The sequence below is a fragment of the Mastigoproctus giganteus genome, chromosome 1 (genome assembly GCF_048544385.1).
Source record: "Mastigoproctus giganteus isolate SK-2022 chromosome 1, ASM4854438v1, whole genome shotgun sequence".
In the NCBI taxonomy this organism is placed as follows: Eukaryota; Metazoa; Arthropoda; class Arachnida; order Uropygi; family Thelyphonidae; genus Mastigoproctus; species Mastigoproctus giganteus.
Window position 1 is genome coordinate 38406470 of NC_143575.1, and position 16846 is coordinate 38423315.

The 16846-nt window shown below is 37.5% G+C and overlaps 1 protein-coding gene across 1 annotated transcript in view; it reads right to left on the reverse strand.

Moving 5' to 3' along the window:
* Positions 1-16846, reverse strand: part of Fbxl4 (F box and leucine-rich-repeat gene 4) — a 105501-nt gene that overhangs the window by 10837 nt on the left and 77818 nt on the right. The window contains exons 13-14 of the mRNA XM_090370048.1: positions 14300-14386; positions 2531-2635 (exon numbers count right to left, since the gene is read on the reverse strand). Of these exons, the coding sequence (XP_090226174.1) occupies positions 2531-2635; positions 14300-14386 (192 nt within the window). The remainder of the gene's footprint in view (positions 1-2530; positions 2636-14299; positions 14387-16846) is intronic.

Here is a 16846-nt window from a genome sequence, read left to right on the forward strand (position 1 = left end):
ATAGGCCTAATGACTCTGATGAGTATAATAAGGAACTGTACAGGAAAATAGAGTGGCCAGTAAATCAGAGAGTCTTATAATGGAGATTTTAATTCCCAGATATTGACTTGAATTTAGGGGATGGTTACTCACGCACTAGCAGGGCTTTTGTGGATTTATTGGATGATTGTTTTCTACATCAGCATGTTCGGGAGGCAACTAGAGGGAGTAATACTCTTGATCTTGATTATCAGCAGTGATTCTTCATGCATTAAGAATCTGCAGATAAATGAACCACTAGGTGGCAGTGATCACAGTGTGCTGAAGTGGATTTACTCAAAGAGGGTAACTACCATTAGGGGTAAAGGGAAGGGTTATTGCTTCCGTAAAGGCGACTACGATGGACTGAGACAGTATTTAAATTCTATACAGTGGGACCAACTGATGATGTTACCAACAGCAAATCAAAATGGGAAGCATTCAAAGAACTTATCTTGGAAGCTACTAGGCTTTACATACCCAACTAAGAAATATTGTTCAAGGTTTAGGCCAAAATGGATGTCAGATGAACTAATGAGGCATATGGCAGAGAAGAAAAATGCATGGGATACTTACAAATTAACACATGACACAGAAGCTATGATAGATACAAGTTGATATGCAACCAAGTTACAAAGGAGGTTAGGCAGGCGAAGGCAGATTACGAGAAATCCTTGGCAAGGGATGCAAAGAAAAACAGCAAAGAGTTCTTTACTTATGTAAACTCTAGAAGGAAGGGGATGAATCAGATTGGTCCACTTGATATTGATGGGTCAACTGTTGATGATACTGCTCAGGTAGCTAACAAACTAAATGAATATTTTGCATCGACATTCACACATGAGGAGTTATTCAGCAAGGGGAATGCCAGAGGTGTATTCAACTCTAGCAGTAAGCTACAGAATCTTGAAATAACTGGGAGTAAAGTGGAGGAGAAACTGTTGAAGATAAACACAAGAAAGGCACCCGGGGTGGATGGGATCTATCCAGTTATATTAAAGGAGGCAGCAAAGGAAGTAAGCAAACCCTTAGCCATAATTATGAGAGCTTCTTTGGACTCAGGGGAGGTACCCATAGACTGGAAATGTGCAAATGTGACCCCAATTCACAAAGGAGGATCAAAGGCTGACACAAGTAATTATAGACCTGTGAGCTTAACTTCTGTTCCAGGAAAATTAATGGAGGCACTGGTTAAAGAAGCACTGCAGGATCATTTAGACAAGACTTCAGTTATAGCTCAGACACAGCATGGTTTTGTTAAGGGAAAGTCTTGCCTGACCAACTTGATTGGATACTATGATGCAGTCACAAAAGAACTGGATGCAGGGAATAACTTTGATATTATATACTTGGATCTTAGAAAGGCTTTTGATACTGTTGCACATGGAAGACTGCTACACAAATTGGAGCAGTGTGACATTGGAGGCAAATTGCTGCTATGGATAAAGGGGTGGTTGAGGGGGAGAAGACAGAGAGTGGTAATCAATGGACACTGCTCATCGTGGACTAATGTTATTAGTGGAGTTCCTCAGGGTTCAGTGTTGGGTCCATTATTGTTTTCTGTATTTATAAATGATATTGATGATGGTATATCAAGCTTAATGTCCAAGTTTGCAGACGGTTGGCAGGGTTGTCAAGGACACTACTGACACTATGCTGCTGCAACAGGATCTGGAAAGGTTGAGCAGATGGGCTGAGAGGTGGCAAATGAAGTTTAACATTGACAAATGTAAAGTACTACACATGGGAAACAGCAACCCCAGAGCAACGTATCAACTCTGTGGTACTACACTGACAGTGGTAGAGAATGAAAGGGACTTGGGGGTGGTTGTGCAGGCAGATATGAAGTTCTCTGAGCAGTGCAGACGGGCTGCAAGAGTAGCTCATGGAGTATTGTCAATGATATACAGGAATTTTTCCAGCAGGGATAAGGAGGTGATTATTCCATTGTATAAGGCAATGGTCAGGCCACACCTAGAGTACTGTATACAGGTCTGGAGGCCTCATTTCAAGAAGGATGTAGAGCTGCTGGAACGAGTACAGAGAAGGGCAACAAGATTAGTGAATGGAACAAAGGGGTGCTCTTACGAAGAAAGGCTTAAGTTTTGCAAATTACAGTGTCTGGCGACTAGGCACCAGCGAGGTGATCTGATAGAGGTGTATAAAGCCTTGAATGGTTTAAGCATGCTCAATGCTGATGGGATTCTTCCTCTAGCTCAGAAAAATCACCTGAGAGGGCATAAATTCAAATTGAGGAAAGACAGATGTAGGATAGACGTGCGGAAATTTGCCTTTAGCCAGCGGGTGGTTGGTTGGTGGAACAGACTTCCATCCCTTGTGGTGGAGGTTGATAGCCTAAATAAGTTTAAGGCTCAGCTGGACAGGTATTTTGAACGAACAGAGGGGTGAAGTGGAAGTGGTTTTTTTTTTTTTTTTTTTTTTTGGCTGATGCTGCATAAGCTTGCTTTCTTGTATCAAATGCCTCTACTAATGCTAATGCTAATATACTTACTGGAGAACACCATGACTAGTAACTTCACTAGTTCCTATGATTTCTAGCTGTTCTAGATCTTCACAATGGGTTGCTACTGCTATAAGATCTGCATCAGAAACTGTCCTAATGTCCAACACAATCAAAATTTTATAAATATATATACAACCTTAATAAGAAAACAGCACTGAAATTAAGTTTTTAATAACAAAATTCTTAAAGGATATTTTTATGAGCAGCATGCTTCAGTTTACTTTAAAACATTTCTTCAGTGATTAAAACCACTACTATAAACTGTACTAATTCCAAGTAATAACATTTTAGTGATAAACCGTAAAACAATAATATGATTTTGCATTCTACTTTTTTCTTTAAATAAAATTTGAAGCTTTATTTAAATTAGATGGCATTATCAGGCATTTCAAAAAGAATCACTTTAAAGAATGATTAAACTGTATATAGCTTGTCAGAAAAGTAACAATTTATTTTTATGTCTATCCAGCTATCTGTGATTAATGATTAATTAATACTACTTACAAAAACAAACATGTCGAAATTAAAAGATTTTAAAAGACAAATATAATATAAACAGCACATAAACATACCAGTAATTATATTCTAAATTAAAAAGACAAAAAAAAAAGTAACTGCCTTTGTTTAAACATCCAAAAGTCTCCACATCTAGAAAAAAAAAAAAAAAATTTTTTTTTTTGCTATTTACATTTGCACTTTATGCTGAAAACTTAGTTCACATGGTGAAATATTACTATTTTCTTCCATATGCAGTATTAATATCACTTTGCACTAAATACAAAATGGAAACTTCCCTTTTTTTTTTTTTTTTCCTAACTTAAAAATAGAGGATAACAAAGTATATATTCTATATATTTGAAAATAAAGCTTGTTGCTCTAGTCACCAGCATTTTTGTTTATAAAAACATTAGTTTTATATATACCTAATGAAAGCTTAGAAGTAAACATCAATAAAAAAACAAAGATTTCAAAATTCGGAAGAGTGATATTTAAAAACATAACAATAATTGTATTTGTAAATAATAACAAATGTGACTGAAATCCATCAGCTTTCCATAAAACCATAAAATACACATATTTTATAAATTTTAAAGAAAACAGCACAAGCTGTAAGGTATTAATAAAAATGACTCAGCTTTAACTAAGCAATTTTTTTACTATTATTAGTACTGACAAACCATGCTAGGAAGAAAGCTTATATAGCATCAGCCAAGAAAAAAAAAAACCACTACCCACTTCATCAACTCATTTCCTCTAATAATTAAATTAACATGTCTAATTCTTCCTCAAATTTAGTCAACATACCCACTTCTGCAACAGCAGGTGGTAGTTTGTTCTAACAATCAAAGGATAGATGTGCAAATCTATTCTACAACCATATTTTTTCATTTTTGATGAAGGTATATCAGGCTTAATGTCTATGTTTGCTGATGATAAAAAGGTTGGCAGAGTGGATAATGAAGTAATCAAGGTAAGCTACTGCAACAAGATCTAAAACATTTAGGTAGATGGGCTGAGAAATAGCAGTTCAAGTTTAACATTGACAAATGCAAGGTACTGCATATGGGTAGCAGTAATCCCAGATTAACATACCTACTGTGTGGTACTACATTCAGTGCAGTGAAAAATGAAAAAGACCTGAGGGTAATTGTGTGGTCAGACAAAGTTCTCTGAGTAGTGCAGACAGCCTGCCAGAACAGTTCATAATGTTTTGTCAATGATATACAGGAACTTTTCTAGCAGGGATAAGGAGGTGATTATCCCATTGTACAAGGCAATGGTTAGGCTGAATCTTGACTACTGCATATAGGTCTGGAGGCCTCAATTTAGGAAGGATGTAGATCTGCTGGAATGAGTGCAGAGAAAGGCAACAAGATTGGTGAAAGAAACAAAAGGGTGGTCTTACCAAAAAAGGTTTCAGTTCTGCAAATTGCAGCATATGAAGACAAGGTACCCGTGAGGAGTCTGATTGAGGTGTTTAAGGCCTTCAATGGATTGAGTAAGCTCAATGCTGATGGAATTCTTCCTCTTCTTCAGACTATATATATGAGAGGCATAAATTTGAATCAAGGAAGGATAGATGTGTGTTTGCCTTCAGTCAGTGGGTAGTTGATTGGCAGAACAAACTTCCACCTGTTGTTGCAGGAGTGGGTAGTTTGAATAAATTCAAGGAAGAACTATATAAATTATTGGAGGGGATGGATGGATCATGTGGGAAGTTTATTTTTTTTTGGCTGATGCTTTATAAGCTTGCTTTCTTGTATCATCTGTCATTATTAATACTAATACTAATTTAAATTTATATCCTCTTTATGTGTCTCATTCAAAAAAGAGTAAAGATGACATCAGCATTTAGTTCACTCAATGCATTTAAAGCCTTAAACACTTTAATCACATCTCCTTGCAGGTGCCTAGTTCCCAAGTACTGCAATTTGCAGTCTTTTGTCATAAGTACTCTTACAACAAAAGACTTCAGTGTCTACTCCTTTTGTGATCTGGTTGCTCTTCTCTGCAGCCATTCCAAGAGATTCATATCTTTCTTAAAACAAAGCTTTCAGACTAGTATGCAGTACTTATTCAATGGGATAATTACCTCCTTGTCTCTGCTAGTAAAGTTCCTGTATATCACTGACAGAACCCCATGACTTGTTACAATAGCCTATCTGCACTGCTCAGAGAACTTCAATATCTGACTGTGCACAATTACTCCCAGGTCTCTTTCATTTTCCACTACTTTGATTGTGATACCGCCTAACTGGTATATTATTCTGGGATTACTGCTGCCCCAGTGTAGCAACTTGCATTTAGTAATGTTACTCCTCAATTGCTACTTCTCAGCTCATCTTACTAATTTATCCTTGCCTTACTGCAGTAGTATGTCATGATTCCTATCTTTAATCACCCTTCTACCCTTTGTATAATCTTCACAATTTAAGTCTGACATGAAGCCAGTTTGGAAAACTGAACTCTCATTTCCTTTTTACATTTTTTCCAACCTCTGTCTTCTTTAAATCTGAGCAGTATCAGCTTAAAATTTTCATCTTTCTTTAATGTTCCAACTGCTTTCCTAATGCTAAGATGACAAAATCATGAAGATAGCGGATGGTTATTTGGTACCACATTATACAGGGTGTCTCAAAAATACACGGCATAACTTCAGGAATGAGTTCCTCATATGTAGACAATAAAAATATTTTATATCAACATAGTTCTGGAAATTCTGAGTTTTGAAAGCCTGTTTATGATACTTAACTGTTCATGTCACCTCATAGTAATTGTTCGAAATGTCTACCTTCTGCCTGAATACAGGCCTTACCTCGACGTCTCATGCACTCGCGAAGACGATGCCAAATTCCTGGCATGTTTTGTATTGTCTCATAACCTGCCACAATTCGATTGCGGAGAGTTTTCACATCAGCTACCGGAGTCGAATACACCAATGACTTTAAATGGCCCCACAAGAAGAAATCTAGTGGGTTTAAATCAGATGAACGTGGAGGCCAGGCAGTTGGTCCACCGCTCTACTTCAGGAGTCATAGATCTTGGTCATCCTCTGTCGGCAGCACGAGGTGTAAAGGTACCATGTTCACAAAGGCGGCGATGGATACCTTCAAATGCTTTCCTGTCTGGACATCTCGTTCTGGGAACCTTTCGTAGTACAAACAACAAGCCTTCAGAGCATTGCCATCGGCCAAACTGTACATAAAGTGCACATCCGCTTGCTCCTGATTTGAGTACATGGTCGGAATGGAAAAACTACCAGATTTTGTCAGTACCTTGTGATGAAGGAAATCACCAGTGGGAGATAAGACATTCCGGTTAATAACTCAGAAACCAAGCATTTCTGGAACTATGTTGATATAAAATATTTTTATTGTCTACATATGAGGAACTCATTCTTGAAGTTATGCCGTGTATTTTTAAGACACCCTGTATATCCTTATTTGATGAAAATGACTAATATAGAACAATGGTTAAAATAACGGATACTTCATATTCAGCGATACTGCTTCACTCCAAAGGTCTCACAATGAGTTGAGACATCTGAAATAGCATCTAATCTTCATTATGTTAAATGAAATTAGTGAAAATAATTGTCAGAGACAAATGCTACACTGGTAGGTTGAAATGTAGATGTGTTTTAATAATGTCTTTATAAGCTTTAGTTGTAGCAGAATCTTTGTAAATTTGGAATAATACTATATAAAATCAGGCAAAAATATAACCAGATTAATTTTGTAAAAATATAAAATAAAATAATTAAATATTAAATAAAATGATCACTAAACTTTAGTAGTGTGGTCTTCTTCAAAGTACTCTTTATGGCTTTGCATACCACATCCCCATGTCTCTATCATGTCTGTAAATCATTTTCTGAAAGTTATTTCAATACTGTTCAAAATATCTTTTCAACTGATTTAAATTTTTTAATTTTTTTTTATGAAAACCCCAAATACGAGAGGTATTAGAACCTATAGTACTTAGTACCGTGCTTGGGTTGGAGGTTGAGAAGACGAAAGAAGATATTTTTTGACATTGGACTTGAACTTCTGTAGACTGTAATTTTCAGGAAATACGTATGAAGGAAGGTTGTTCCAGAAAACGGCAGTTGAATGAATAAACGAGGAAGATGAAAAGTTGGTTCTGTGAGTTTGACGTTGGACAGTAAATGGATGTTGGCTGGTGGCGGCACGTGTTCAGACTGTTTTGAAAGAGGGAGCGGGAATTATAGAAGCCAATTCAGAAGAACAGTGCCCATGGAAGTATCTGTAGAAGAGGTATGCAGCAGAAACAGTACGTCTATGAGACAGCAAGAGGAGAGACTCTGTTAGAGATGAATCATTAATTAACCTAACTACTCTCTTCTGAATGGAATCGGGAAACCTGAGAGAGGTTTGGTGGGCACCACCCCAGATATGGGAACAATATTCCATGGCTGGGCAGATTTGCGATTTATACAGAGGGAGCAGCTGTTTGGAAGAAAAGTAACGCTGAGAGCGAAAGAGAAAACCAAGTTTTTTAGATGCAGAGGAAGCAATATTTGTAATGTGCTTGTGCCAAGAGAGATTAGAAGTCAGGGTAATCCCCAAAAGAGATATATCATTTTGCCTAGAAATCGGAGTGTCACTAAAGATAAGCATAGGAGCAGAAGAATCCTTTTTGCAACATATAAGACAAGACTGAGTTTTAGAAGGGTTGAAATCAACTAACTTGTCTTTGCCGTACTGGAGAATTACCTGAAGATTGGCATTTAAGGAATTGGTAGCAGATTTTCGAGAAGTTGAAGCTGATTGAGCAGGACAATGTTTCTCAAAATGGAAACTGGAATGCAATGTGCTATCATTGGCAAAACTATGGATAGGATTTCCAGTCAATGGAAGAAGAAGGTCATTAATACACAAAAGGAAAAGAGTGGGAGAAAGAACTGAACCTTGGGAGACACCGGCATTAGTGGAGAATTTAGAAGACAGAGAGCCATCTACCATCACCCTCAGTGAGTGATCAGAGAGAAAACTGGATAACCAATTACTAAAAACAGTTGGCAAACCATAAGAGGGAAGCTTGTTTAGAAGACCTTTATGCCAAACACGATCGAAAGCCTTTGAGATGTCAAGAGCAACTACTTGTGTTTCACCGAACCTTTCCATTGAATTAGTCCATAAATGGATAACATCAGCCAGAATATCACCAGTGGATCGACACTGACGGAATCCATACTGGCGATTATCGATCACACGGAAGGTTTCTAGGTAGTTTAAGAGATGGCGGTTAATTGATTTCTCCATTACTTTAGAAAGAGTTGAAGTAATTGCAATGGGACAATAATTGGATGGGAGGGATTTGTCACCCTTTTTACGAACTGGCTGGATATGAGCAAATTTGCAAGGAGAAGGAAAAACACCTTTGGAATAAGAAAGTGAAAAAAGGCAGCAAAGAATAGGAGTAAATTCAGGAGCACAGGTTTTGAGAACAAGTGGAGAAATACCATCGGGACCTGGAGCTTTCTTAGCATCAAGATTCGTCAAAGTCCTTCTGACATCCTTTTGACGGAAGACCACAGGAGGCATTGAATGGAGCATGTTGGGAATGGTGGGAGGTGTTTTACCAAGATCATTAATACATGAGTTGGAAGAAAAATGGGATGCTAGCAGGTCAGCTTTAGCCTTGGCTGAAGTGACAACAGAACCATCTGGTTTGGACAGAGATGGGAGCAGAGATTGGCAAAAAGTTGCGGCCAATAGCTTTGGCAAGAGACCAGAATGCTCGGCTACCATTAGGGCAAGAAGCAAGTTTTCTACTCTTAGCCTGTTCAAACTCTAGTTTGGACTGATTAATAACTGCTTTACAATTGTTGTGAGCTTTGGTGTAGGCAGAAAATGAAACTGAAGAATTAGAAACAAGCCAATTACGATATGCAACATTCTTCTCTTGAACAGCCTTAGCACATTTATTGGAAAACCAAGGTTTATTTAAAGGACGAGATTTTAAAGTGGAGTGTGGGATAAAGGATTCCATTCCTGCAAGAATAATTTCACTGACACGATCTGAGCAAACATTGACATCAGAAGTTTTGAAATAGTAATCCGACCAAGGAAAAGAAGAAAAGAAGTCTCGCAGGTCATTCCATTTTGCATTCTTGTAATGCCAAACAACACGAGGTTGGGAATAGCCATGAGATAAAGTTCCCATTGGAGAAGAGACAATCACCAAGTTGTGATGTGAAGTGCCTAAAGGACCTCTCGCTTCGACCGTGTACTTGGAAGGGTTGTTTGTGAGAAAAAGATCAAGCGTATTGGCTGTATGATTAGGACTGTCCAGTATTCTTGTATGTAAATGAACAATCTGTGCAAGGTCATTAGTAATTGCAAAAGCCTCATCTCGACCAGCTGGGTCCGTGTGACTAGAAAACGGAGGCCAGCTGGAGTTGTGAACATTAAAATCACCAAGGAAAATTACCTCACTGTTAGGAAAGTTTGACTGGAGAAAGTCAAGTTGCAAAGAGAGGAAGTCAAAGAGCTCCAAGTGATTAGTGGAGTTGGGAGAATGGTAGAGACAACAGATGAATTTGACACAATGAGGTAGAGAGATTTTAAGCCAGAGAAGATCAAAGAGAGGAGATTCCAAATTACCAAGTCTTTGACAGGGAATATCAGAATGGACATATGCACAAGTACCACCTTTGAGGTGAAAGGAATCATACAGCGAATAATTTGGGCATCTGAGATGAGCAGTAGTTGAATCAACCGATAACTGAGATTCTGTCAGAAAAAGTACATGGGGTTTGGCAGACTGCAAGTGGAAATGGATATCATTGAGATTAGAATTGGGACCACGTATATTTGTGAAATGAATTAGGAAGTGCTTGGGAGGTTTAGATCTTTTCGCAGATAAGCTTGCTCTATTAGTTTGACAATTCATGGTGTATTCAATAGTAAGAAAAAGTTGGTGGTGAAGTAATGAAATTTTTGGATATGGCAAAAACACGGTAGGAATTTACCCAGATCCTTGACATAACGTGGCCTCGACAATGCTCTCTGCATACACACTACTCGGACTCCCTCCAGTCACTATCTGGCAGAGTAGAGGTAGCAAGATTATACACTAGCTGATCCGGAAGCCTCCTAGAGAGTTACCAATAGGTTCGGTCCAGTGTAATAATTAGCGGCCAGCCTGTGAACACCGTTTTAGAGCTGTACCCTCGAAATGTAAGGAATATTGGATCTCGCCACGATGTTCGTCATAACCTCAAAAGTCATCAATCATACTGCATGATGGAAGAAATGGGAAAGGGTTGACTGGAACTTAGCTCTAGAGACTAAACATGTGTTCCACCACTTCAAGCCTCCAATAAGCAAAGTGGTGGTATTGCACTGGTTGATGAGAGTCATCTACCACTTAGTACTGCCTGGTAACATAGAGGGGCGGCATTCCTCCATATGGTGTGGGCACTACACCTCGACCCCTGCTTACGTTGGTTCACACCTGGGTGGTCACCCACCATGTACTTGTGCATGGAGGTTATACCCAGGATTACTAACAGTCCCACCATCGTGAAGGTGCAAGCAGAGGATTTGTCTGTCCGCACTTCGCCGAAATTAGGTCCACTTGACTTGAGTGTCACCTGAATATCGGTTCCATCAGCGTTTTAGACTCCCAGGTAGCAAGTACAGCTTGTCTGGCATATCTGAGAGAATGTCTGTGACAACCTCAAGGACCAAAATAGATAATTTCAAGAAGTTTTTAGTTTTGGCAACTTTAAAAAGAATGTCACACAGGGAAAGATTTAACTCCTGGCCATGTCGCTGTGATGATGAGTATTATTGTTCCTAGTATTTGTACCATCATCATCATCAGCCATTTTCAATCCACTGCAGGATGAAGGCCTCTCCAGCAACTTTCCAGTTCCTTCTGTTTTGAGCACTGGCCATCCATTTACTAACCAAAAACTCGTGAATTTCATCTATCCATCTCCGCCTTTGTCTTCCAGGTTTTCTTCTAGCTCCTCTTGGGTACCATTCTGTTATTTTCTTAGTCCATCTGTCATCATGTCTTCGAGCTATGTGTCTTGCCGAAGACCATTTTAGTTCTTTAGTTTTGATAAGAATGTCCTTTACTTGAGTTTGCTGCCTAATCCATGTGTTTCTCTTCTTATCTAACAGTCTGATTCCCAATATAATTTGTTCCATTCTTCGCTGTGTAGTTCTCAGCTTCTCTTTAATTCTTTTGGTGAGTGCCCAAGTTTCACTTCCATAAGTCATGGTGGGGAGTATACATTGGTTAATTATTTTATGTTTCAGACAAACTGGGATATTGCTCTTCAGTATGTGACTATATTTCCTGAATGCTATCCATCCAAAATTTATTTTTCTCTTGACTTCCAGCCATTTATCATTATTACAGCTAATAACTTGTCCCAGATAAGTATATGACTCCACCTTTTCAATTACTGCTCCTTCAATCATTATTTCCCTTTCTGTGGCATACTTGTTCATCATTACTTTTGTTTTAGCCATATTCATCTTTAGTCCAAAATCCTTACTAACTGTGCATAACTGATTAAGATTTTGCATGGAGAAGAATTAGAGGAAATTCTTCTTCCGAGTAAGAAGAATTTCCTCTAATTCTTCTTCCACAATGTCATCTGCAAATTGTAAATGGTTTAGGTACTCTCCGTTCACATTGACTCCTTTCTGCGACCAGTCTAATCTTCTGAAAGCTTCCTCAAGGGCAGCAGTAAACAGCTTCGGAGATATTGTGTCTTATTGTCGAACTCCTTTCTCGATTTTAAATTTCCTACTGTCTTTGTCTAGTCTAATAAAGGAGGTAGCACTCTCATGTATTTTCTTCAAAATCATAATATATGGGGTATCTATGCCTTGTCTTTCCAGTGACCGAAACATTGCCTTATGCTGTATGGAGTCAAATGCCTTTTCATAATCCACAAATGCCAGGCCTAATGGTGTTTTATAATCATTTGCTTTCTCCATTAGCTGTGATACCACATGAAGGTGATCCATAGTTGAGAATCCTGTCCTAAAGCCAGCTTTATAATTTCCAATTTCTTATTTATCTCCTTTCTTATGCAGCAAAACTATGATTGCATTATTCCACTGCTTAGGCGTCACACCTTTTCTAGTGCACTTTGTGAAGAGCCTTGCCAGTTTTTGTGTTATGTCTCTTCCTCCCAATTTTAACAACTCTACAGTAACTTCATCTTCCCCCGGGGCTTTCTGATTCTTCATTTTCTTCAATGCATGTTCTACCTCATCAGGAAGAATATCCGGTATGTCGTATGTGTTGCTACTTTGCAATCCATCTTCCCTACTGCTGGCATCATTCCCTCGCTCCTTGTATAATTCTCTATAGTAGTCTTCTGCTATTTAAAGTATGCCTTCTCTGCTGTTTATAAGTACACCATCGCTATTCTTCAGTTTCAGTATCATTTGTCTTTCTGTATTACTGCTCATGGCTGCTGATTTAAATCCTTTGTTTTCCCTTAATGTTTGTTCTACTTTTTCTTGTGTTAAATGTTCTTATGTCCTCTCTCAGTCTCTTTCTAATGGCTTTGCATAACTCAGTATACTCAATTTTCTCCCTGTCAGTGCTTTTCTTGCTCTTCATTTGCTGTCTTCGGTTCATCACGACAAGTGTTTCTTGACCAATTTTTTCTTCTTTGGATTTCTTTTTCCCTATAGGTTTCTTGGCCTTTATCACTTTCAGAAAGTTGTAGTATTCCTTGTCGATATCTTGGTCCTGAGCAGGCTGCAGAAGCTCAAACGTGTTCTTAAGTTCCAGTACATACTGCTTTTTCTCCTCCTCTGTTATTTCAAAGACCTTTGTATTATTTACTCGAGTCAGTTTTTTTCCTTTCCTTTCCTACATCTATATTAAGTGTACATCTTACCGTTTTGTGATCACTTCCAACATTTACCTTATTCAGGATGGTAACATCATTCACAATATATCTTCTGTTAGTGAGGATGAAGTCGATTTCATTAGTTGTTAATCCATTTGGACTCTTCCATGTCCACTTTCTGTTCACCCTTTTCTTGAAAAAAGTGTTCATTACTGACAGTCCTTGAGATTCTGCAAATTCCACAAGTCTTTCACCTCTTTTTATTTCTTTCACCAATTCTAAAATTTCCTATAGTTCCTCTTTCTGCGCTGTTTTGTCTTTTTCCAACCTTAGCATTGAAGTCCCCCATAATAATAGTGTAGTGGATTTTCTGCTCATCTAGAAGACTCAATTTCGGTGTACATTTCTTCAACCTCTTCATCATCATGGCTCGATGTTGGTGCATAAATCATTATAATCTTTAGCTTGTACCTCTTAGAAATCTTGAGTATTAGTCTTGACACCCTTGGTGATGTACTTTTGAATTCCAAAATGTTGTTTTTAAAATCTTTATGGACCAGAAACCCAACTCCACCTTCACTCCTTTCACTGTTTCCATTGGTGTACAGCAGATAAACTTATAAGTGATTCATTTCTTCTTCTTGTTTCAGCCAAACCGATGATATTCCAATTCACATTTTCTAATTCCTTTTCCAGCTCTAATATCCTGTCTTCACCGATGAGTGATCTTACATTATAACAGGCCAAGTTCAGTTTCCGTGCATGGTAGCCTGGTCGTACCCAGAGATTCTTAGCACCCTCTGCTTCCACTCTGATCCTCTCGCTGCGGTAAGAGGGAGAGTGAAAGCTGCTGGGGACTGAGGGCCATTTCTTTTGTCGTGCTGTCATATTCTGGAGGGTTTGGTCTTTTCCTCTTCACGCTGACCAGGCTTCTTGAAGAGAACCACTCTACATGTTCGTTGCCACCTAAGTGACGTAACAGGGCTTACCATCGAGAAGGTGTGCATGAGTGGATTTTAGGGAGGCAGGCCAACCGGACTTCTCCTAAATCTTCTGTAATAGAGAGATATTGGATCCATCAGTGTTTTAGACGGAGTGTCTGATAACACACAGGATACCTGTTCCCCTCTAAGCCCCATACCATACTTAGCAGCAATAACGATAATTCAGGAAAATACAGTGAGTGCTTTAACATTTATTTATTATTTAAAAAATTTTAATTGGCACTATTGTTTATTATACTAGTATTCAAATGAAATGAACTAATAATAATTTTAAATAGAAAAAAAAAAAAAACAGTAACAAATAACTGGCCATATATAAGTGATTTTATAACTTAAAACAACTGATGGAAGTTACTAACTGAAATTCTATTAATATCTTTAGGTTAGTGATATTACCTGATAGCAGTAAGAAACAACTTTTTAAGTTTATAACATTTATGAACTAGTTGTCGTAGACATCCAGAATTGGCATCAACTTCTAGGCTAGAACAAAAAATGTTACATTTAAATATTTTTTCATCTAAGGTGGAAAAAATTTTTCCACCTTATTAGATGAAAAAAAAAAATAGTTAAAATATGGATATTTTATTTCTTAATATGTAAAACTTTAAAGGCTTTGTTTTATTTAGCATACTTTTATAAAATGTGATGTATGGTTTGTTTGTCTATGTACAGAAAGATAAACAAAACCATATACAAAACAATTTCAGCAAAACTGTAACAATCACAGCAAGAAGATATGAGCAGAGCTGATTCACACAAAGTGATGAAATGCAAGGAGCAACAAGATTTCCCAGGTTGGGGGTGGGGGAAGAATGTTCTGGATGGTATGAAACAACTTCCTTGAATCTGGAAGAGAGAAACCAACTTTGAATGTGGAAAACATAAAACAACTGTGAATCTGAGAATTAAAATATCATTTAATCTAAGACAAGATACATTTGCTTTAATATATTAAATGTTTTTTCCCAACTATGGTGAAGTGTACTGAAGAAATTTTTGAAGGGAGTGCCCAATCTGAATTTTTTTTAAGCAGAAGAACACTGAAGGAGCGGAACTGTTTTCTAAACCATATGAAATTCTGAGCCTCAGAAAAAAAAAATCATTATTAGTATTATATTAGTAAAGAAGCAGAGTATACTACTTCAACACAGGTATTAAGTTTTAGAAAATAACACTACACTGCATTATATTTTTCTATCAATACCAACTGGGACTTATGGTGTCTCTCCTGTGACAGAGCTTGGGCTTAAGCTCTTTAGAAATGACTGTGTTTATTAATATTGTTTTTAATTGAATAACATCATCCAGTAAGTGAATCCATTATTCCGATCAACACAAGGCTACCTTTTGTCTGATGGGAACCAAATAGTTCCAAAACCAATTACAAGCCTTTGCTTTTTTAACTAATGGATGGAGATTCGTATATTTTTAGTTTTTTAGGCATGGGAAGTTTTAAAATGATCACGAATAATGATCACAGTACACAAAGGTGTACTTGTGACATCAGCAAGGTTCCTTAGTTATATGATCTTCATGTACCATATAGTAACAGCCATGATATTTTTAATTGGTTACTGTAGAAGTAACCATTATTACTGATTTGGCTCCATGCTTTAATTATTTATGAGTTCATTAAGCTGTGCTATAAAGAAGTACAGATTCTCTATAGGCTTCCTGTAATATGGGGCAAGGTTCTATGCAGCTTTTTTATTTTTTTTAAATGGTAGCAAAATTTATGAGCACTGTACAGATCTTCACATATCAGCCATAATAATGCAAGTGAAGATGACCGTAGGTATGTGAACTGCTGTTAGATTTGGGCATTCCCAGATGGGTATGCATTTACTATGCATTTGTGCATGCTTAGCTAAAAAACAGTTCCCCATGCTAATGGCATCTCCGTAGCCAGGTGGGAAGGAGCAGCAGTGCATAGCACATGCTTCTTGATTAGACTGGGGTTCGAGCCCGTCACCACCAAATATGGAGGATGCGGAAGTGTCAGGGAATGACCACCGCATATCCCGGAGCAATATGGCCTTAGTTGCTAATGCTCCTAAAAACCAAATAACAAACAACAACCCATGCCAATAAAGTAAAAATGTATGAAAGATTTTTATTTTAATTTTTTATAATTTTTGATCATTCTTTACTGAGCTCTGTCCTCATATTTATACACGTACATTTTGAATTACATTTATGCATAATGAATTAAAATATTTTATTAATATTCTGTAATTTTATTATGTGTTGCACACTCTTAAAATCTTGATGCCAATAGGATTGCTGTCAAAATTTTTAAATAAGACAGCTGCTACTTAAGAACTGATAAAGATATCAATTTTTTTTGTAAGGGGTATTTCAGAAACTAGTATAGGTGATCAGAGGAGTAACAGCAATAGATACCAAAATCAACATTTGACTGACCTGGAGTTCTGCAAAGCTTTGAGATTCAATCTGATGTTGGATCAGGTATGATAAAACATCAGATTGAATTTAATTTTGGTGCTTTCCATTGCACAGGATGATCTAGTCCTATTCATGAACAAGGTTAGTGCTCACTGATAATTAATGATCACAAACTCTTATGTTTGTACTGTGTAAATGGATGTTCATAGTGTGGAGAGTGCCCATACATTTAGTCTGCATTTGACAGTTCAGAAAATTGTGGTAGGTTAAAATGCAAATACAATTCATATCTACTGTGGAAAAGGTTGCATTGCTAAAGAGACTTGACAGTGCTTTCAGTGAAGTGATTATGTGAAACTTTTGCCATTGCTAAACTTTTGCATTGCTAAAGAGACTTGACAGTGCTTTCAGTGAAGTGATTATGTGAAACTTTTGCCATTGGCTCTTCAAATGGGTACAGTACATTTTGGCAGGGGCAATAATTTATATTATTTTATTATACAGGGTTACCCATAATATGTTTGACTATAAATA